Source organism: Hemibagrus wyckioides, linkage group LG06, assembly GCF_019097595.1.
Source record: "Hemibagrus wyckioides isolate EC202008001 linkage group LG06, SWU_Hwy_1.0, whole genome shotgun sequence".
Classification (NCBI taxonomy): Eukaryota; Metazoa; Chordata; class Actinopteri; order Siluriformes; family Bagridae; genus Hemibagrus; species Hemibagrus wyckioides.
In genome coordinates this window covers 13,191,250-13,214,127 of record NC_080715.1, presented here as the reverse complement: position 1 = coordinate 13,214,127, position 22,878 = coordinate 13,191,250, and the positions used below count along the sequence as shown (strand labels likewise).

General features: G+C 40.5%; 1 protein-coding gene across 5 annotated transcripts in view; it reads right to left on the bottom strand.

Moving 5' to 3' along the window:
* The window catches only part of pard3bb (par-3 family cell polarity regulator beta b), a 268,913-nt gene extending 246,444 nt beyond the window's left edge, over positions 1-22,469 (bottom strand). For all 5 annotated transcript variants that reach the window (XM_058392331.1, XM_058392335.1, XM_058392332.1 and 2 more), the window contains exons 1-3: positions 22,180-22,469; positions 20,605-20,775; positions 2,370-2,471 (exon numbers count right to left, since the gene is read on the bottom strand). In XM_058392331.1, coding sequence (XP_058248314.1) covers positions 2,370-2,471; positions 20,605-20,721 — 219 coding nt within the window. In that variant the 5' untranslated portion in view covers positions 20,722-20,775; positions 22,180-22,469. The remainder of the gene's footprint in view (positions 1-2,369; positions 2,472-20,604; positions 20,776-22,179) is intronic.
* Between the last annotated feature and the right edge of the window lie 409 nt (positions 22,470-22,878).

Below are 22,878 nucleotides of genomic sequence, written 5' to 3'. Positions count from 1 at the left end.
CTCTATGAATAATAAACAAATTAATGGAAATAAAAAGATGTAAATAAGCAGCCGATAAAGTGTAGATGTTTTGTAATTTATTAGATGAAAAGACTAATGCATAAAAGGCTTATGAAATGAAACCTCTAAGTAAAAATACATTAATAAAGGCTGTCATCTTCATATAAAACTGCATCTGAACTGTCTTCATTTAAAAGTATATGAAGGCTTGGAAAAAATCACTCAGCCTTTAATTAAATGCTGTCAGGGAGAGCAAACAATAACAGAAGCCTGACACTTTTGTGTCACATTACAGAGAATCATGAGGCCAATATTGTACTCAAAGTATTTCTTTTACCCTGAGATTCCTGATAGTGTGTTAGATTTTTACTTTTCTTACTCGAACTCTGTAAATAGCGCCCATTCCGTTACCTTGAAAGAAATAATTCGGAGTCAGAATAAATCCCGAATGCATTTCTTTTAACTATACATGCTCACTAGAGACGAATAATATGACGATAAATATACCACATCATGAAAAGGGTTTCTAAAGCTACTACATATTATTATTTAACATCAAACTGACTCTTGAGTGACCCCTAGGTATTCACCCTGTTGACAGGAAATTGCAAATTATAAGCCTGGCGACGCCACGGTCATCCCTGGTTTAGGAAGGAAAAGAAGTGCTCTCTAGGTGACAGATGTCATACTCTCTTCACTGTCAATCACTGCATTATCATCCAATCTCATACATCTGTGAGGTCATGTATATGGAAGAGCGCTATATGGAGTTATGGCACGTTTCTCTGAGCATGTTATATGATGCTGTCACAGAATGATGCTATTTGCCTGCTTTATATGCCCCAAGGAATCATATGTTCTTCACTCTCACTAGTTGGTATCTGTCACGATATAGGAGAAAGCTGGCTGGTTGGTGGGAATTCGGAGGAATTGGGAGCTGACTGAATGGGGGGGTGGATCTGAGATGAAGGAGAATCCGATCGACATAAATTATAAATAGATAACATCACTTATTTCCGCAGAGAATTTGCTAATAAGATTTTTTTCTTATATGTGTAAAATGATCCTAATGCTTGTTGCCTGATTGAAATTCATCTTGCATATGTCCTAACATATACTCTGAACCACGAGTGACCAGTAGTGAAAATGTTTGGCATTCCATTTCAGTTCAACACAAAGGCTTGAGTGAAACGTAGCGTCTTCGAAATATTTACACAGATTTCAGTATTTGGCACGTCCACAGTTTGCTTTAATGACAGCGTGTTCTCGCGCGAACAGACTCCACAACACTGTGTAAAACTTACTGATGTGTTTAACACATGATCCAGTGGAAGGGATAAAGCTCTGACCATAGCATGGATACCAATACCCAAAATGCTTATATAGTGACCTAGACATTGTGCAACACCTAACACGCTGAACAGTCATCACATATTGAACAGTGAAAATTTCTGAAGGGTTAAAAGAAAAATCATCATCCCTATTTCAGAGTTTGATTTGTAGTACAGTGCTAATGGCTGTTAGAAAATGTAAATAATTGTTTTCTACTTTAACACACACACACACACACTTTTGCTTATGAGGCAATGTCCTAGCAATGCACACAAGCAGAAAGGCACATCCTGTTTCCTTCACTTCTATTAATTAGCATGGGGATATCAAAAGCTTTGCACACGATAGGCCATCTGAAATATGTATGAATTCAATTAGGAAGAAAATGCCCTTTGAGTTATCGAGTTAGTGGCCGAGTTAGGGGCACAATAAGAGCAAATACAGAGAGAGGGGACAAATCAAACACTCAAGAGGATTGTTGCAGAGAGCACTTGAGGGAAGACCGCTCATGTGGCCACTGCACGTTTTGGTTAGAAATATGACTGAGGTCTACATCAGCATTTGGAAAGGTTCAAATTTCCATATGAAACTAAATTCCCTAGCAAAAGGTATGCTATATTTCCATAAATTACTGTACAGTGGGCTGCTTTAAATGTCGCGGGACAATTTTTCTTCTCCCATTTCTCTCCTACTGTAGTCATATCCAATTCCCAAAGTGGTGCATTTCTCCTCTATCACACCCTGGCACGCCTCACTCCAATGCTCTGAAGTCATACTTTCGGAGGCCAAAGTACTGCATTATTGTTGTGCATCCCAGTGTGTTTTCAGCTTGGGTGTGACATACAACCAAACAGATGCTAAACGGTTTCTAGGATAGTGCGTATGCTTTTTGAAGATGCTGGAAGGAGCTGGATTCAAACACTTTCAGCATTTCTTATTTTTACTGAAAGGGTTTTTTTTAATCATCACAGGACATGTTCAGAGCGAGTACCATGCCCCAAGCCTGAATAATTTCACTCAGAGTTTATCAGCCTTACCTTGTCCTTGTCTTCCACCAAATCCGAAAGCACGTCATCGGGATCCAGAATTCCCCCGTCGCAGTACTCGACGTGGTGGGTCCGTACCAGGAAGTCTCCCTCCTAGAGAGCACAGAGATTGACATAGACCATCACACAAAGCACACACCAGACATGACCCCAGCCTTATCAGGTCTCTACAAACACTTCTAGAAGGACATTCCCATGGTGCTATCTGATACCTAAAATCAAAGCACTCTTTAAAACAGGCCAAATGTTTATGAGCACTATAAAAAACACAGAAACCTGAAAGAATGCAAGTGAACTTTGCATGAGGACAAATACATTATCGTCATAAGTAACTGGAAAGGAGTTTCATGTGATCTAATTTAATATACTTCTGGAGAAACGACAGTGGTACATTCCAAGAGAGGGTTTCTGCTTTAAATCTAAATACAGATAGAGACAGTACAGAGCATTACTGTTCTAATGTATAGCTAGTTTAGTTAATCTAGCTTAATTATGTACTTCATTTGCACTGGTTATAACGCAGCTGATATATATTATGCAAATAAGGTCACTTTGATTGATATTAAATAGCTGATATAACATTAACCACATGGACAAAACTGTGAGCCATCTTGACCCATCTCATGCTAGAGAATAATAAAAGTGAAAGCTTGGCTTATTATAAAGCTATATGACAGCTCAAACTCGGCACAAATTCTTATTAAGGAGCGCGGACATGACTCTCTTCGGTTCATGTCAGCGAGAGGCTGTTAACTTTCCACCAATTAGATTATAGTGTAAAAAGTTAGAATGCAAAAATGTGAAACTATAGACTCAGCTTTGCCTTTATGGCACAACACATAGATAAAAAAGGCTCTCCAGAGTTCATGTGTTGACGTGCCCTACTGAAATTCTCAGCGGAAGGAGCCATTAGCTGTGACAGTACCTAAATATGTGCATTCGCTGTGGTGCATCATTCCATAGTACTGAGCGATCTTATTTACTAGCAAATCACAGAAATACACAACCCAACACTCCCTAATTAACTTAATTCATAAAATTAATAGACATGTTCAGTTAGTTAGTTGTTTAGTGAACTACTTGCCAGTAAGACTGATCATCTGGTGGTTAATCATGACTTTGGGCTGACGGACCAGCCGAGAGCCATCGTGGCCAAACACATAACACCTTGAAGGCTTAGGTGGAATTTTTTTCCAATAGGCAGACCTTATTACAGAACCCAGTATGTCTTATAACAAGACCAGCTGGGAAAAAACATGATCCCTTGAATCTGAACAGTCCGACTATAACACTGAGCAATGTGGAAAGAAATACGAAAGGGGGGGGGGAGAAAAACACCACCACAATAATTTAACCTTACCATCCAATTTTGTTTCAGCATCTGCCCTTAACGTTAATGTTCAATAAACACACACGCCAAAACATTAAAACTACCGATAGGTGACATGAATAACATTGATCACCTCATTACAATGGCCCTGTCAAGGGATGGGATAGATGTGTTGATTTGATAACGTGTTGGAAGCAGAACAATGGGACAGTGCAAGGATCTAATCGAGTGTGACAAGGACAAAATTGTAATGGCTAGATGACTAATCTCTAAATCTGCAGGTCTAGTGGGGTGTTCCCACCCAGTATGCACGGGTCACTACCTGATCTGAGGAAGGAAAACCGGTAAAGTGACAACAGGCTCATGGGCTCACAAGTCTCACTGATGCACATGGGGAGTGAAGGCTAGCCCTTTTGGTCCGTTCCCACAATAGATCTACATGTAGCACAAACTGCTGAAAACGTTCATGCTGGCTCTGATAGAAAGGTGCCCATGCTGACCACCACCAAAAGTGCCTACAATGTGCATGTGGGCATCAGGACTGTCCCTTGGAGCAACGGAAGAAAGTGGCCTACTCTGCTGAAACCCCTTTTCTTTTATGTCATTCATCAGTGTGTGTGTTTTTTTTTTTTTTTTTTACAGCTTTACAATTTCCCTTCACTGAAACTAAAGGGATCTAACCTGTTCAAGCAGAATGATGTCCATGTACACAAAGTATGATGTCCATAAACACATGGTTTGCCAAGGTTGGAGTGAAAAAACCCTGACCTTAACCCCACTGAACACCTTTGGGATGAAGTAGAACTCTGACTATGTGGTAAACCTGCTCGCCCGACATCAGCGCTTGACTTTACAAAGACTCTTCTGGTTGATGCATCAAATGAAAAGCCTTTACAAAAGAGTGAAGGTTGTTAGAAAAACAAAAGGGATTTACTTGTGTGCTAAACAAACCTGAACTGAATCACGAATCCTCTGCACATGATCCTCTTTCCCAACCACTAGCGATCATTAATAATAAATCTTTTAAAATGTATTGAATGAGGAATCTCCCGGTTCGTGTGAATATAGAAAGTTTCTGTGATATACACTATAATGATTTCATCTGTACAATACATTAATATAGAAAAAAGTACAGTAATGTTCAGTAAAGAATGATAGAAAATAAATCTTGCGCACTAACAGTTCAGCTTACTGAACTACAGCTGAGCAAAAGTTGAGGTAACGTCTAGGAGTAAAAAAAAAAAAAGGTGAACTGAATAGAAAGATCAGACGATGCCCTCAACACTACAATCACACTGTGTTTGCTAAGCACACAAGACCTCAGGCCAACTCACTACTGATGCATCTCCCTACTGATGCAAAACCAATTTGAAAATGTTTGTCTCATTCAGAAAATACCAGGAAGCTACTCACCTCAGACGTGAGTCAACAAAGATGTTGTGTAATTTCTTGGATAATTTAGAAATTAGTAACAGATATAACAAAACATGTTTCTCTGGGTTGAACTACAGGTCAGATTTCACAAACACATGCTGTGTTCCAGATCATCTGAAACGCACACAATCCTACGAGCCACTTCTGAGGTTGTTAAGCCCTGTACAACTGGATATTCAGGGGAAAATAATACACAAAATTCTTAGCTAGCATTCTGATTAGAAATTACACATACATGGTCACTAACAAGAGTAGTAAAATCATCACTGGTGAGTGATAAACTGCATGTAAATACTGGTATTTCATTGTACTTGTACATACACCGGTCAGCCATAACATTATGACCACGTGCCTAATATTGTGTTGGTCCTGTTTTTGCTGCCAAAGCAGCCCTCACCCATTGAGGCATGGACTCCACTAGATCCCTGAAGGTGTGCTGTGGTATCTGGCACCAAGATGTTAGCAGCAGATCCTTTAAGTCCTGTAAGTTGCGAGGTGGGGCCTCCATGGATCGGATTTGTTTGTCCAGCACATCCCACAGATGCTGGATTGGATTGAGATGTGGGGAATTTGGAGGCCAAGTCAACACCTCAAACCTATTGTTGTGCTGATCAAACCATTCCTGATCAAACCATTTTTGCTGTATGGCACAGCACATTATCCTGCTGAAAGAGGCCACAGCCATCAGGGTATACCGTTTCCAAGAAATCGGTCTGCAACAATGCTTAGGTAGGTGGTACACGTCAAAGTTACATCCACATGGATGGCAGAACCCAAGGTTTCCCAGCAGAACATTACCCAAAGCATGACACTGCCTCTGCCGGCTTGCCTTCTTCCCATAATGCATCCTGGTGCCATGTGTTCCCCAGGTAAGTTCCACACTTTCCTTCCTTACCGGTTCACCACTGTTCCTTCCTTGGACCACTTTTGATAGATACTGACCACTGCAGACCGGGAACACCCCACAAGAGCTGCAGTTTTGGAGATGCTCTGATCCAGTGGTCTAGCCATCACAATTTGGTCCTTGTCAAACTCGCTCAAATCCTTACGCTTGCCCATTTTTCCTGCTTCTAACACATCAACTTTGAGGACAAAATGTTCACTCTCTGCCTAATATATCCCACCCACTAACAGGTGCCATGATGAGGAGATCATCAGTGTTATTCACTTCACCTGGCACTGCTCATAATGTTATGCCTGATCAGTGTATGTAACATATTATATATGTGAACACAATCTTTGTCTCCAATCACTAACAACTGTAATTATACTGTGCACTTGCAAAGTACATTAATTATACAAGATGTTCTTTATGTGGCCTCAAGGCATCTCTATAGCTCACACCTGGTGAAAGACCAATTCCAACAGTTTGCCTCAATCAGAAAATAGCAGGCAGCAACTCGCTTTAGAATCCTTGTTTAACTGCTTTCTTTATCATGACGGTGAATTTAGAAATAAGTAACAGTGATGCAACAAACGAAGTTTCTCTTGGTGTCAGAGGAGCATTATCCGGGGCAGGGTTGCAATGAAGCCGGAGCCAATCTCAGCATCACAGGGCGAAGAGCATCAATACACCCTGAATAGGATGCCACTTCCATCACAGACACTCGTACCATAAAATGTAAATAAGGTAATGACAAGAAAAGCTGCATTAAAGGCATTTTAGAGCTGCTGAAAGCAATTTTGCTGTCACGTTTGATGCTCTATAGATGCCTATGGGACGTAATTATTGACTTGAGCATTTAAATTTAGAAGCGAGCAATTCACTGAGAATAAATAATGGGCAGAAAATATGTTGAATCTTCCTTCAAACTGTGAATATCGGCAGGCAAATATTCATAAATGATTTACATTTATTACATATTACATTTTTACCTATAGGGTCAGTATTTATTGATGGAAATTCTAACATGAGTAGAATTGCATGCACACGCATTCTTAAATGCTTTCGACGTTTCGTCAAGCATCGCATAACAGGTTAAACAAATGCTTTGCTCTTTTCAAGACACAATTGGGGCAATCAACGTCTAAGAACACATTTTATGGACAGATTTAGCGAGGTGCATTTTCCCCCCATTTTCTTTAGTCTGCTGCATTTGCTTTAACAGCTTTAGTTGGTCTGAAAAGAGAAGATAAATTCGCAAACAGGCGCTAGGCCATTTAAACGAATGTCATCACCGATCTGGCTCTACACTGATTTAATCTCAATTCCAGACATAATTACTGCAGTCACATCTGGGCCCATTTCCGTTTAAGGGAATGAGTACAAACTAGGGATAACAATGTGGAATTTCTGTTGTAAATCTGTGTGAATATGCAGAAATGTTATTTATAAACTCAGCTATTGGCCACCAATTTAAAAAGGCACAGGGCCATCCCACAGCTCAGGCCAGCACTCTGTATGTATTTCTAATGTAATTGTTTCTGGAGCAAACAATAGCTTTATAAAAAGTTTAGAAGGAGAAGTGCTATGCGAGCAGAGGAGCTACATGGTTTTGAAACCTTAAAAAAGACAGATAGATAGATAGATAGATAGATAGATAGATAGATAGATAGATAGATAGATAGATAGATGTGTGGACAGACAGACAGACAGACGGATGTGGTGTAGACAGACAGACAGATGTGGTGTAGACAGACAGAAGAATGTGGTGTAGACAGACAGACAGATGTGGTGTAGACAGACAGAAGAATGTGGTGTAGACAGACAGACAGACATATAGATAGATAGATAGATAGATAGATAGATAGATAGATAGATAGATGTGTGGACAGAGACAGATAGATAGATGTGTAGACAGACAGACAGACATAGATAGATAGATAGATAGATAGATAGATAGATAGATAGATAGATAGATAGATAGATAGATAGATGTGTGGACAGACAGACAGACAGACGGATGTGTAGACAGACAGACAGACAGACGGATGTGTAGACAGACAGACAGACATATAGATAGATAGATAGATAGATAGATAGATAGATAGATAGATAGATAGATAGATAGATGTGTGGACAGAGACAGACAGATGTGTAGACAGACAAACATATAGATAGATAGATAGATAGATAGATAGATAGATAGATAGATAGATAGATAGATAGATAGATAGACAGATATATGTGTAGACAGACAGACAGACAAATGTGTAGACAGACAGACATATGTGTAGACAGACGGATGTGTAAACAGACAGACGGATGTGTAGACAGACAGACAGACATATAGATAGATAGATAGATAGATAGATAGATAGATAGATAGATAGACAGACAGACAGACAGACAGACAGACAGACAGACAGACAGACTCATGTTCTTGTACTTCCCTGAAGCATGTTCTTCAATTTCACCAAAATAAACTTTCAAAAATTCTGATATAAAGTAGTAACAAGAAAGACCTAAGATCTTGCGTGAAGATGTCAAAAATACAGCATCCCAGCTGCTGCGGTCGTTTTTATACAGATTAAAGCTTTCTTTCTTTTCTTTTTCCAAGTCGAGTACCCATAAACTTGAGCACTGTTCTTAAGATGCCTCAGATTACCAAATTCAAGAGGCCTCATATTTATGCAGAACATTTTTGGTTTTAATGAAAAACTTTAGCCCCAAGTGCCTGCATACACTGCAGAAGTAGCGACCGTAATAGAATCGTTTAGGACAGACAATTCCTCTAACAGTTGTCTTAAATAGGAAATGTGAAGATGATTTCAGTCGGTCTTGAGTGAATCTGCAACACAGCGGGCCACCATGAGTGACAAGTGGTACAGAAGGCACAGAGAGGCTCATACTGGATGTGTGACCATGGCTACATGACCGTCGGTATAGAGTCTGTTAGAGGGATGCAGGCAGGACGCTAAAATAAGGCTCATTTCCTGCTCTATGACAAGTGAACCAGGCCACGTGTGTAGGAGCAAGCGTGTAATGAAATGATGGAACTCTGCAAGGCGCTTGTCGTGTTCTGCCGATGGCGGCGAGCGGCACGGCTCCGTCTGTATTTGTGACCGTGCTTTTGTCTTAGATGTCAGGGGTCCATTACAGAGCCTAACGTCATTACCACACTCATCACAGCAAGGATGATGATAATGATAATGATGCAATAAGAGATGCTGTCCATCTCGCAGAATGATCTCCCCACCTTCTCACCGCATCCCTGCACTTTCTGGTCAAATATGAAAATACCAATTTTGATCTGAATTGAGTTTAATAAACACAGTGATTTCTTTCCCCCTGCCTCATTTTCTGTTATGAGCTGCAAAATGGCCTGAATGAAATGAGATACTTTATACGTGGTATAGCAACAAATGAAATTAATATTTGAGAGGCATAGTCGCTGTGTGTGTGTGTGTGTGTGTGTGTGTGAGAGCATAATCAGTAGTTAAATGATGCTAGCAGACACAGGAAGAATCCTGTTCAGAAAACACGTCTGGTTGGTCTGCTCCAGCTGAAGCTGTCCACCAGACTCCCACTGCTCATTAAGAAGCTAAACACACACCCCCAAAAAACCCAGCAAGTCGCACAGATGATTTCCAGGCCTAGAGGCATAAAGAAATTGTTATCATGTCTATAAAAATATACAGAGCTAAAGGCCAGCATCCATACGGCCTGTGATCTATCCACACAGGAATGTTCACTCAACCAGAAGCAAGGATATCAAATAACACACACATCGAATTACTGTTGTTACGGGGGTGTGCAAAGAATCAATCACATTCTTAAGATCAAGTGTACACTCCTACGGTGGTGAATATCTCATCACCTCAGCCCCGACACGGACTTAGAGTTGGTCTAGTTAGTGTTTCGGACCCGAAGTGCAGTCTAGATCCCATGCCGTTTTTCACTGGGGGGGGGGGGATTCTGACATGAGTGACAGTCTGCTTCTCACTCCAATTTCCCTCTCTCTTATTGAATCATGCATCACTGGTTATATGATTCATTAGTGTGAAATATCAAAAATTCATTCTGCGGGCCCCGTCATGCCAGTGTTCCATATCTGAGATGTTTCTCCACACTCATACATAATATATATAAAAACCACAGCTATTTTGCATATTGTTATATAAATAATAATCGCAATTCTGTTTAAAAATGTATGTGTCTTAATTTCGAATTTAACATCTACCTTCTCGTTTTGAGTGAATGGAAAACACGCACACAATGACTAAGAACAAATACAATGAATTTACTGAACAGATCACTGAATACAGGAACCTGCTGCTAAAAGGACAAATCCTCTATGAAGTCCATCAATATTTAGAATGAATTTGCCATTCAAGATTTATTATATCGCAAGAGAACGTTTTGTAATTTAACACGTCTTTCGTTGATATGCCTATTCCTTTTTATTTATTTATTTTTTAACTCGGTTTGGTTTCACTACATTACCCACAATCCATCTGACAGTGAGAATTAATGGTGCCTTGTAAGTGGTAATTTGCAAGTCGTAATGATGTCACTTCCCGCCGCTTTCGACGTGGAAAGTGGAAAAATAACATGGATACCTATATGTTAGTCTTCTAAACTGCGTGTTCCTTCTCTGTTGTATGGAGTGAAGTGAAATCCACGTGAAATAAACAAATAGCTCTTCTTTCCCTATACTGCATATACTAATACAGCTTGAAACATTTATGTTTTTTCCCAGCATGCATAACTCCTGTCCAGTCACAGGTACCAAGCTACAACTCACCATTTGTGGCCAACATTTGTTACCTCCACTACTTTTACACTGAATTAGTCATTAATATGACATCAAACATGGATAATGGCAAGTAGGACAAGATGCTCTTGCTCTTTTCTTAGGAGCCAGGGCTTTGTAATCTCAAAGCAGTACAACTGCTATCTTCTCACAAGAAAATTAACAGCACATCATAAAACAGGACATCGTATCAGGTCCTTTTATATGCAGTATGGACGTTCCGATACAGGAAAAGGTGATCACCGGTGATCCAGAAAGCATTAGCGAGCGTGAAGGGCGTTGTTATTTTCATCATTAGGTTCTCAATACAATAATAATCATCTCCATAATCATAACACCTTGTTGCCAGATCTCCTCACGTTGCTAACTACTAAACAGCAGTCTCTCCATTTCATATCCAAATAACAGTGGGCCTGGTTTCCTCCAGATACCACGTGCCCAGTTTGGAACTCTTGTGAGCAGATGCTTAACTGACTGTGTTGCTGCAGGGAGGCATGCTAATTGTTTTTTTGGGCTGGCTGTGAGCCAGGCGTTTTGATATCATCAGCCGGTCTCGCTGCCAGCTCAGCACTCGGGCAGCAGGCATTCCTGAGCATAATGAAAAAACAGCAATGCAGCTCCAGCCTACGTTCGCCTGAGTAATTAAGTGGCCCTTTTACGCAGGCTGATAACTTCCTGAATGACTCCCGGGCACTTCCTCCTCTTTCTCTTCTCAAGGCTTTGGCCTGTGCGCTCACAACCTCTTGCGCTTTCGCTGATAATACATACACATTTCCTCCTCTCCCTCAAACCTTCTCAGGATTTATTAGCTTAGGTCAAGGGGTGTGGGCATTATGAGCTCTGTAACATACCAGATTCAACACATCAGTTAAGTAGATATATCTTGGTGTGCTAAATTTAGAGAGTGAGAAGAGGGAAAAACGTAAAACTCCATGGCCTTTGACACTTCAGCTCTGGGGCAACATTGCACGAAAATTTCTCAAGTGTTACCAAACCTAATAACTACACACAGTTACCAAGCTCTGGAACATTCTTCAGAAGTTTGGCTCCACATCACAGGTCTTATTTTTTCTTTTTTTTTCTTTCCAGCAGGACACTGACATTCCTGGGTCACTGGGAGCTCTATTAATATTTCAGAACAGTGAATTAAAACGAGATGGAGTGCAATCAAGGGTTACAGGAATTAGAAAGCAAGCCCCCGGAGCTATAATTCTACTCTTTTAAAAGCGTAAGAAAGCCATTTCTAAAAAGGAGCGAAGATTAGTGCAACTAAATCTAGGCCAGCGCTTACTTCACTTTAATCCTGGATCACATTAAACGCATAATTACGCCAATGCAGCTACAAATGTCTCCAATTACCATAACACAAAAATGAAAGGTTTGGAGTCTGAGAGACTTCAGTAGCTCAGGATGAAACCCGTCTTCGTAGAACAAGATCATGGGGAACTTGTACAGAGCGTGACGGTGGCTTTAAAGCAAGGGGGTCAAATTCATTTCAGCTAAGTGGTCGCATTATATTTAGTCTGTTGTTAAAAGAAAAAAAAAAACGAATGAATATTAAATAAAAATTTGCTTTGTGACCAAAAATACATCAGCAACTCCTTTCCAGTGTGTTCACAATTGAACGCACAAAAAGATACAGTGCCTACAAAACAGATAAACGCACTGCAATTGGTTAGAGAAAAATAGAAAAATTGCCTCTTTGTGCCATATACACCAAGTGACTTGCATAAGTATTGGCACCCAGACCCAGCTTCTCAAACAAGAAAAATATATTTAACAATTTATACATAAATACAGTAAATTAACAATACATATAATAACTAAATAAATAAATAACTACAAAATTCCTTTTATAAAAATGCTGCAAAACAAAACATTGTAATTGCTAAGTATTCACCCCATTTCTGTGAAATTGTTCTTTTGTTTTTTGGCTTTGCTAATGAAATCGAATTTATTGCTCCATTTTGCCTCTCACGGAAGAACAGAGATTAGCTATTTTTCTTAATCTTTCAACATTTCATTTCAGACCACTCAAAACTGATTTAAGCCAGTAGGGTTGAAATCCATGCTTTAAACTAAAATCTCTTCATGCATCCATCTGGGACCCCGGAGCACATCTCGGGGGACTCGGATCACAAGGCCGCCCTGGATGGGTTGCCAAACCACTGCAAATCACACACACAATGCAAACAATTTAGAGATTAATAAAATCTCTCAACAATCATCTCTTTGGACTGGGGGAGGAAACCAGAGTAGTCAGAGAAAACATCTGAAGCAACAGGAGAACATGCAAACTCCCCATGTACACAAAAACCATGAAGCATAAGGCTTTTCAATAGATAGATAGATAGATAGATAGATAGATAGATAGATAGATAGATAGATAGATAGATAGATAGATAGATAGATAGATAGATACAGAAAGACAGACAGATAGACATAGATAGATAGATAGACAGACGGACAGACGGACAGACAGATACAGAAAGACAGACAGACAGATAGATACAGAAAGACAGACGGACAGACAGATACAGAAAGACAGACAGACAGATAGATACAGAAAGACAGACAGATAGACATAGATAGATAGATAGATAGATAGATAGATAGATAGATAGATAGATAGATAGATAGATAGATAGATAGATAGATAGACGGACAGACAGACAGACAGACGGACAGATAGATACAGAAAGACAGACAGACAGATAGATACAGAAAGACAGATAGACAGATAGATACAGACAGACAGATAGACATAGATAGATAGATAGATAGATAGATAGATAGATAGATAGATAGACAGACAGACAGACAGACAGACAGACAGACGGACAGATAGATACAGAAAGACAGACAGACAGATAGATACAGAAAGACAGATAGATAGATAGATAGATAGATAGATAGATAGATAGATAGATAGATAGATAGATAGATAGATAGATAGACGGACAGACGGACAGACGGACAGACAGATACAGAAAGACAGACAGACAGATAGATACAGAAAGACAGACAGACAGATAGATACAGAAAGACAGACAGACAGACAGATAGACATAGATAGATAGATAGATAGATAGATAGATAGATAGATAGATAGATAGATAGATAGATAGATAGATAGATAGACAGAACACTGCAAAATGTCTTATACCGCCAAACCAGTACAAAACAAATCCACAGGATGAGCTGAGAGGACGGGTTACTAATCCAGGCTTTCATACAAACTCAACTACACTCGAATACTCAAATACGGACTTAAAACATTAGTCCTACGTGATACATCCACACACAGCCTAGCCTGCTTATTACACCCAGTTAATCAATTTAAAATGTAACAGCCTCTCATTATCACTAAGCTGCTAAACATTTACGGCACGAGATGGATTCATTAATAAGTATGGGTGTAATTACAGGTCTCCAAGACTTAATAAGACAAAATGAAACCATTAAGAGCAGACTAATATTCAGCTAGCTGAAAACTGTTTTCAAAGAGCCGAGTCACGTTATATAACACACAGGAAAATGATAAACCACGGTAGACCTTAATGTTATTGCCATGCGTGCAGCTGGAAATCAGCCGTGATGAATTGAGGAGCAGAAATGCATTATGGGGGGAAGCTGAAACAATGAAATTTCATTTGCAACAGACTATCAGTAAACTCAACAGAGCAGCACACACATCAGAGACAGAAACCACAAGTATTCTCCGGAGGACAAAAAACAAAACTTGCATGACAAACACTTTTCATATATTTTTTTAAAACACATAGTGAAGAGGTAAAGAAGCGAGTGCAGGCAGGATGGAATGGGTGGAGAAAGGTGTCGGGAGTTCTGTGTGATGGAGAAATATCAGCGAGAATCAAGGGGAAGGTGTACAAGACAGTGGTGAGACCGGCCATGCTGTATGGTTTAGAGGCAGTGTCACTGAGGAAGAGACACGAGTCAGAGCTGGAGGTAGCAGAGCTGAAGATGTTGAGGTTCTCTTTGGGAGTGACGAGGTTGGACAGGATTAGGAACGAGTACATCAGAGGGACAGCTCATGTTGGACGTTTGGGGGACAAAGTTAGGGAGGACAGATTAAGATGGTTTGGACATGTTCAGAGGAGGGAGAGTGAGTATATTAGTAGGAGAATGTTGGACATGGAGCTGCCAGGCAGGAGGCAAAGAGGAGGTATATGGATGTAATTAATGAGGATATGAAGCTAGTGGGTGCAAGTGTTGAGGATGCAGAAGATAGGGATAGGTGGAGGGAGATGATTGGCTGTGGTGACCCCTGAAGGGAAAAGCCGAAAGAAGAAGAAGATTTTTAAACACATAGTAATGCTTAAAGTCTCTCTGGAAAATGAGACAGGACTGAACACGTGACTGGCAATAAACACTTAATAAATGACATCGACTGGCCATAACACTAAGACCACTGAAATGAATAACATTGATTATCTCATTACAATGGCACTTGTCAAGGGATGGGATATATTAGGCAGCAAGTGAACAGTCAGATCTTGAATTTGGTGTGCTGGAAGCAGGAGAAATGGGCAAGGATAAGCAGCGACTAATACAAGGGCCAAAGGGCAATTTGTTCATAGATGGCTAATTTCATTTAGAGTTTGATTAAAGAGACTTAGCAAGATGTTCCAACATTAACCAACTAGCTTACAACTGAGCAACTGAGGGTTAAGGGCCTTGCTCAGGGGCCCAGCAGTGGCAGTATCATGGCCCTGGGACTCAAACTCACAACCTTCCCATCAGTAGTCCAACGCCACAACCACTAAACTACCACATCCACTTTCACACCTATTAGTCGGCTGGCTAAACTAGAGAAAAAAATATATATATACTTTTGATTTGTTTACCAAGTAAAATGACCAAAAAGCAGAAATTTTTAGCATTTAGAGCTAAAATCACTGGCTTTGTTTAGTCACAGAAATAGAAAACAAGCGTTCCAGAAATCACAAAAATGATCAGAGAGCCAGTGTTTAAACCATTTTGCACATTGCATCCAGCATTTATTTTCCCTTTTTGTTTGTTGGAGGAAATATCAAGAACACATGGCACTTCTCCGTTGGTGCAGCTCAGTTTCACAGACAAAACAAAAATCTACGCACAAACAAAATACACAACATGTTTGGTTCCTCAGCTCGATGTTGAATTGGCTTCTCATTGCAAATCAGACCAAGGTCTTGGAACCAGACCGACACCACCTCACTGAGACGCTTTTGAAGCGGGTGTTTTGGTCTACACCCAAGCGAGCTTGCCATGCTTAAACAAACCGCACCGAGATGGAAAAAACACACCGGGGTTCGAATTCAAAACAACTAAACAGTGCGTGAAAAAGCACCCTTGGGCACAAGGACATCATCCAAAATGTCAAATCACATTAGCGCACTATTTGTTCCAACATTCTAATTAAGACAGCTATTTTCTGAATTTCGTTGCATTTCACACCAAATTGTCAACGACACAAGAAAAGGATGATTTCACTGTCTGGTAACTTCCTTTTCTAAGTCATAAATCTGATAGGACGTTATTAATACGGCCGTCTCTGATCCTAACTATCCACTAAAGCTTACACAAACAGCACATTACAAGGAACAGAAATGCTAAATAATTTATTATCATCCTACCACCAAGTACAATACCATACCGGTTACATCCTCATGAGTGAGTGTCATTTGAAAGACAGAGAGAAAAATAAGCTGTTGTTAGCTATCAGACTGAAAAAGAAGAGCACTTATCAGCTGGAGAAAAAAAACAACAACAACAAGAAATAACAAAGGAAGTGAGGAGGAATCAATGAGGAAACGCCGATAATTTCGGCTTTAAACAAGACGACCCCTCTCAGGTCTTAGGTTTAGTGTCAAAGGTTGTTGAGCAGCAAGTGTAAGCATCGAGTAAATATGAAAAGATAAACGTCCTTTTAGATTACATTCCCCGTTTTATTTCTCTGTGGTTGTATACAGTATGTCCTATGATGAAACTTCTCCTCTTTTTCCCACCAAATGTCGCTATTGCAGTGAGGGGGGTGTTTGTGTATTGAATTTGAGAATTGGCCCCACGTCGAATCTAATTGATGATCCCTGGTGTGCAGGCTTCTGTACCATTTTCTGATGTCTAATGACGTGTTCTTGTGGAACCGCTACATCAAGCAATGTATTATTCATTGTAGGGGGGAAAAAAAGCCACGTCTTCAAAACAAGTTTTGAACAAACAGTTAACAGTATGGAAGCTCGGCACGGCTCCAATCAAACCGCCAGTCTACTGCAGTACAATCAAGCTCGATGGATTCCACAGGAACTCTCCCGGCTCCGCTATGTTACCTACATGACTGTTATACGAAATGTTTCCTCAAACAGCTGGGCCACTACTGAAAGACGTAGACTGTTTAGCTGTTTACTTTTTCTTTTACTGTAATGTCTCGAGATTTAAGCCACATTTATTCATGTCGTGTCAGCCGAGGCAGTGCAATATTGTGAGCCTGAGCTGCTGATGACGTTCTGGGCAGAAAAACTATTTTATTTACTGCAACAATCATGAGAAAACTTCTTCAGAGACTATGATAATCTAACAAGTAAGGAATTAAAACACATTAAAAAAAAAAAGCCTTTCAATCATGAAAATTGATCACAGCATCAATTTTATATAAATTACTATTCATTTCCCTCTAGCGTGCGATTTACAGCACACATATTCCACAAAGTCTAAAACAGTGAAAGCTTTTTTGCAGACGTAATATAAAAGTATCAGCAACTGCAAGACTGCTTGTTTGTTAGCAGACCTATATATCGTGTTGCTTCGTGCTAGGATATTTGGTAATATCGCCTACCCCCAATCCATCACGGCTCTAAACACTCAAAAGAATGTACAAAAATAAATGATTGCACTATTTTCTCTCAGAAACGCAAGCATGCGAGCATGACGCCATGTGACATGACATGAGAGAAAAAGCAACATTAGACTTATTAACAGTATTAATGAAGCTTCAGAAGAAGGCTCGGAGGCATTTGTTACAGCCTGCTCGTATATATATTATATATACTGCCTCATAAGGGAGCAGAAAGTGTAATGAAAACAATATTTCACTTAAGATCGATGGTTTGGGTGTAGCCTGGACTGATGGATCATACAGCACCATAATGTTTCCCATCAAAGATAATGTGCAAAACCAGCGCCAATAATAAGGTTTATAAGTTGAATGTGTGCATGCTTGCGAGAAAGCGAGAATGAGAAGGCGGTGAGCAAGTAATTTGTGTGTCTGTGTGTGTGTGTAGGGGGGTTTGAAAATGGGTGTGACAGAGAGACAGAGAGAGGGAGAGAGAGAGAGAGAGAGAGAGTAGAAAAGGCAGAATTAGAAAAGATTAAAAATGAAGTCATAGCATGTGTAATAGGTGAAGTGAAAAAAATTCTGTTGGGTTGTGTGGGAATATAGCATACAGTACGTGTGTGTGTGTTCTCTCTGTGACCCTATATAACTTAGCGCTCAATACAGACAATCGTCATGGACTCATATCAGACTGTCCTGTAAATGAAGCCCAGGAGATAGCAGCCAATCACATTCCTCTAAACAGCTCCATCCATCGAGTCTGAGTCCAGCTTGTACATCGCCAACCTACACACCAAGTCCAAGTCCACAGGGAATAACAGTCAATATGTAACATATAACACACACACACACACACACAGGCTTGGGCACATGATGGCACGGTGTTGTTGATTTATATAGTGCCACATAAGAGAACTAAAACCATAAAGGAAACACAACACAAGCCTGGTACAGTACAGGTGGGTTCTCCTAAATCACCCCCACCCATTTCATTTCATCCATTCATGCAGGAGGAGTGCAATACTAGCATACAAACCCCACTGCAAGCACATAATCTCGTTCCCCTGCATAATTTAAGCATGTGGTGATCGAGCAACACTGTGCAATACGCAGTAGCCTGGCTCAGGCTTAACACAACACACCTGCATCAGCAAAAAAAAAAAAAAAACGCACGAATGCAGCCGTTCGCACCATCAGTCAAATTGCCACCTCTAAAGACAGAGCAATAACGTGCAATATTGCAGGCTGAGTAAGTCTCGCAGCAATCTACGATCTCATTTCAACCGGTGCCCCTACAGGGATCCAGGATAAGGTGCCGATCGGTTATTAGAGCCCAGACCACAGCCTGATGCATAAAAGAGGGGGAGAGAGAGAGAGAGAGAGAGAGAGAGAGATTCACCCTCTCATCAGTCTACAGGAAAGAAAGGGGAGTGTCTGCCTCTCACACTGCTGTTATTTAAATAATGGAGCCAATATACATTTCAGTAGAATCAGGCCAGAGTCTGGGTCAGAGCTCTGAAGAGACCGAGGCCCATGCCCTTTATCCTCATTTAAATTCAACAGAGGTTGAGATAGAATAAGTCGTACGCACCCATAACATCCCTCCTCTTACATTAGTGCAATCTATCCGCATGCAGTGGCACGGGAACCGGGAACCGTGAACCCTGTGTCACGTTTTACTACAAAGAATAAAAGGTCAACGTTATTTAAATTCAGATGCTGAACAGAGGATACCATTTCACTTAAAAGGTCCATTACCGGTTAAATGACTGATTAGGTTCTAATTGAAAAAATGACTTTCCGATGTGCTGATGTCAACCTTCGGGGAATTCTGGACCTCGAGTAATGGAATGTAGACTTTACAAGCAGAAATTAGCTAGCATACATTTAGCCAAGCCTTTACCCGGTCGTAATATTCTTTGCCACATTGCTATTGAACTCCCAGTTGTTGATTTCTCTAATATCAGCTCTGACAGAAGGGAAAGGTTTGTAAGACAAATCCTAGGTTTTACTAATGCGCTTATTCTAAATGCCATGGTTTCTATCGTAACAACTCGTTTCTAGAGACTTGTAAGGCTCCACATAAAGCAACCCTAATAGCTAAAATAGTTGATATGGTGAGGTTTTAAGTGAAGATACTGTTTACTTACATTTACATTTCTGCCATTTGGCAGATGCCCTCATCCAGAGCGACTTACAATTTATCTCATTTTATACTGAGCAATTAAGTGTTAAGGGCCTTGCTCAGGGGCCCAGAGGTGGCAGCTTGGTGGACCTAGGATTTGACCGTCAGCCTTCTGATCAGTAGTCCAACACCTTAACCACTAAGCTACCACATCCCCTTTGATAGGAATGTAAGGAGTGTCAGGAATTTCTATTGGTCAGTAAAATGTCCATCGTCAATTTCAAGAATTTCCTTCATGGGATCAATAAAGTCGATCGATCGATCGATCGATCGATCGATCGATCGATCTATCGATCTATCTATCTATCTATCTATCTATCTATCTATGCTTTGTGGTTTCTCAGTAATACGACAAGCTTCTGTGAACATGTTTATCATTTCTATAAAGCAAGTGATGAAGAGAACTGACTTGAAACAGGGATGCTCCACAATCAACTGACCCAAACAACAAACACTGGACTTTCATTGCTCACTCATCACTTCTTCAGACACTACTTCTGATATGTATATGTTAATGACGATGTACAGAGTATAAACTGAGATCTATACTGGATTTCATCCACCTACTTTAAAAATCATAGAAGAATTGAAGAGATCTTGCACCAGAACAAACACGCAAACCCAAATACAGTGACATTCAGAATGATCTCGGTCACCAGGCGAAGGTTAATATCAGCTATCATCACCAGGTATCATGTGATCACTGAGAAAAAGATAGCAGGAGTGAACCTCTAATGTCATCTTACCTGTTCGAGCAGTTTCCTGTATCTCTGTGTGGCTTGGTGAATGAGGTCTCGGACGGTCCAGCCTTCTTTACAGGGCACCACCACACCGGTGCGACCAAAAGTGACCGTTACCTTCATCTTCGATCACAAAACGTGGGAAACGAGCTGTTTTTCTGCCGGGTTCACCAGGAGCTGCATTCACATTGCAAAGACGCACATTGCTAGCTTCACATCACAACAGGTACAGCATTTTATTTGCTTTTGCAACATATTACATTCACAGTATTAAATATAAATGCTGTATTCTAAATATAAACATTTACTGCATGCACTTATACCTAAAAATATTACTAATACACACTAATTAAAGGAATATGAAGGATAAATAAATAAAACTCCTTAGTACCACTGTTCAGTTGGGTTTACTTTCTTCCCAAGACTGTATATCTGTCTGTCTGTTTGTTTTTAGATGTTCAACATTCAGAATCAGAGAGAGAGAGACAGACAGAGAGAGAGAGAGAGAGAGAGACAGACAGAGAGAGAGAGAGAGAGACAGACAGAGAGAGAGAGAGAGAGAGAGAGAGAAACAGAGAGAGAGAGAGACAGAGAGAGAGACAGATGGACTGAGAGAAAGAAAGAGAGAGAGAGAAACAGAGAAAGAGAGAGACAGAGAGAGAGACAGATGGACTGAGAGAAAGAAAGAGAGAGAGAGAGAAACAGAGAGAGAGAGAGACAGAGAGAGAGACAGATGGACTGAGAGAAAGAAAGAAAGAGAGAGAGAGAGAGAGAGAGAGAGAGAGAGAAACAGATGGACCGAGAGAAAGAAAGAGAGAGAGAGAGAGAGAGAGAGAGAGAGAGAGAGAGAGAGAGAGAGAAACAGAGAAAGACAGAGTAACAGACAGAGAGAGACAGATGGACAGAGAGACAGATGGACTGAGAGAAAAAGAAAGAAAGAAAGAAAGAAAGAAAGAAAGAAAGAAAGAAAGAGAGTGAGAGAGACAAAGAAAGAAAGAAAGAAAGAAAGAAAGAAAGAAAGAAAGAAAGACAGAAAGTGAGAGAAACAGAGAGAGAGACAGATGGACTGAGAGAAAGAAAGAAAGAGAGAGAGAGAAACAGAGAAAGACAGACAGAGTAACAGACAGAGAGAGACAGATGGACAGAGAGAAAGAAAGAAAGAAAGAAAGAAAGAAAGAAAGAAAGAGGAGAGAGTGAGAGACAGAGAGAGAGCGAGAGACAGACAGACAGACAGAGAGAGAGAGCGAGAGACAGACAGACAGACAGACAGAGAGAGAGAGAGAAAGAAAGAAAGAAAGGGGAGAGAGAGTGAGACAGACACAGAGAGAGAGAGAGAGAGAGAGAGAGAGAGAGAGAGAGAGAGAGATGCAGGAATGCTAACTGGAGGCTGGAAGGAAAGATGGAAAGGGATTAGCTACTCGGCTAGCTAGCTAAAGTTACAGCCTTCACTAGTTTCCAGCCCAGTATTACCCCTGCTCTCTCTAACACACATCACTATGGAGGAAACCTTTTCATCACAAGACCTGTTTAGCGTTTGTTATTTTTCCTTTAGCTGTTCATTGAAATCCGTAAAGCGCTTACTTTGGAGAAAGATGGAGAGAGAGAAGCAAAGCGGCTTATAGCGGCAAAAAACCCCTTCTGATCCGCGCTGCTTGGCTATCCACCAATTATCATCCTCTATTATTCGACCTTTGGGAAAAAAGTCCAACTGTCCCATTCACACCAAGCAAAACACGTGTTTACAAACGGCTCTCATTAATCGCGGCTTTGTTTTTGCATCAATATTTTCCTCTTTTCGCCATTCCGCTGTTCTCCCTGAGCCTCCTCCGCCGCCGCGGTGCCAAACTTTACTGGGCCGCGCTGGAACTTTCTTAAAGGGCCAGCACTCAGTTCACTCCTCTCTCCTCGGACCCATGTTACGCAGTATGTGTATACATTCAGCCCTCTGCATTCCAGGGGTTTGTTTATTCAGGAGTCGTCATGAATTAGTTCATACATTGGCAAAGTTACTGCGTCATCAGTGCATAAAATCTACGTATTGTTCACCTTTTTTTTTATCATCCACTCTCATAAATACACTATATTCCCAAAAGTTTTAGAACACCCTTCCAAATCATCAAATTCATGCACCCAACTTGGTGGACCTAGGATTCAAACTCAAATTCAGCCTTCTGATCAGCAGTCCAACACCTTAAACACTAAGCTACTACATCCCAGACTATGTGTTCCCCTTCCTGTTCCTACATTCTGTTCCTACGTTCCGACTGCACACCAGTGCAC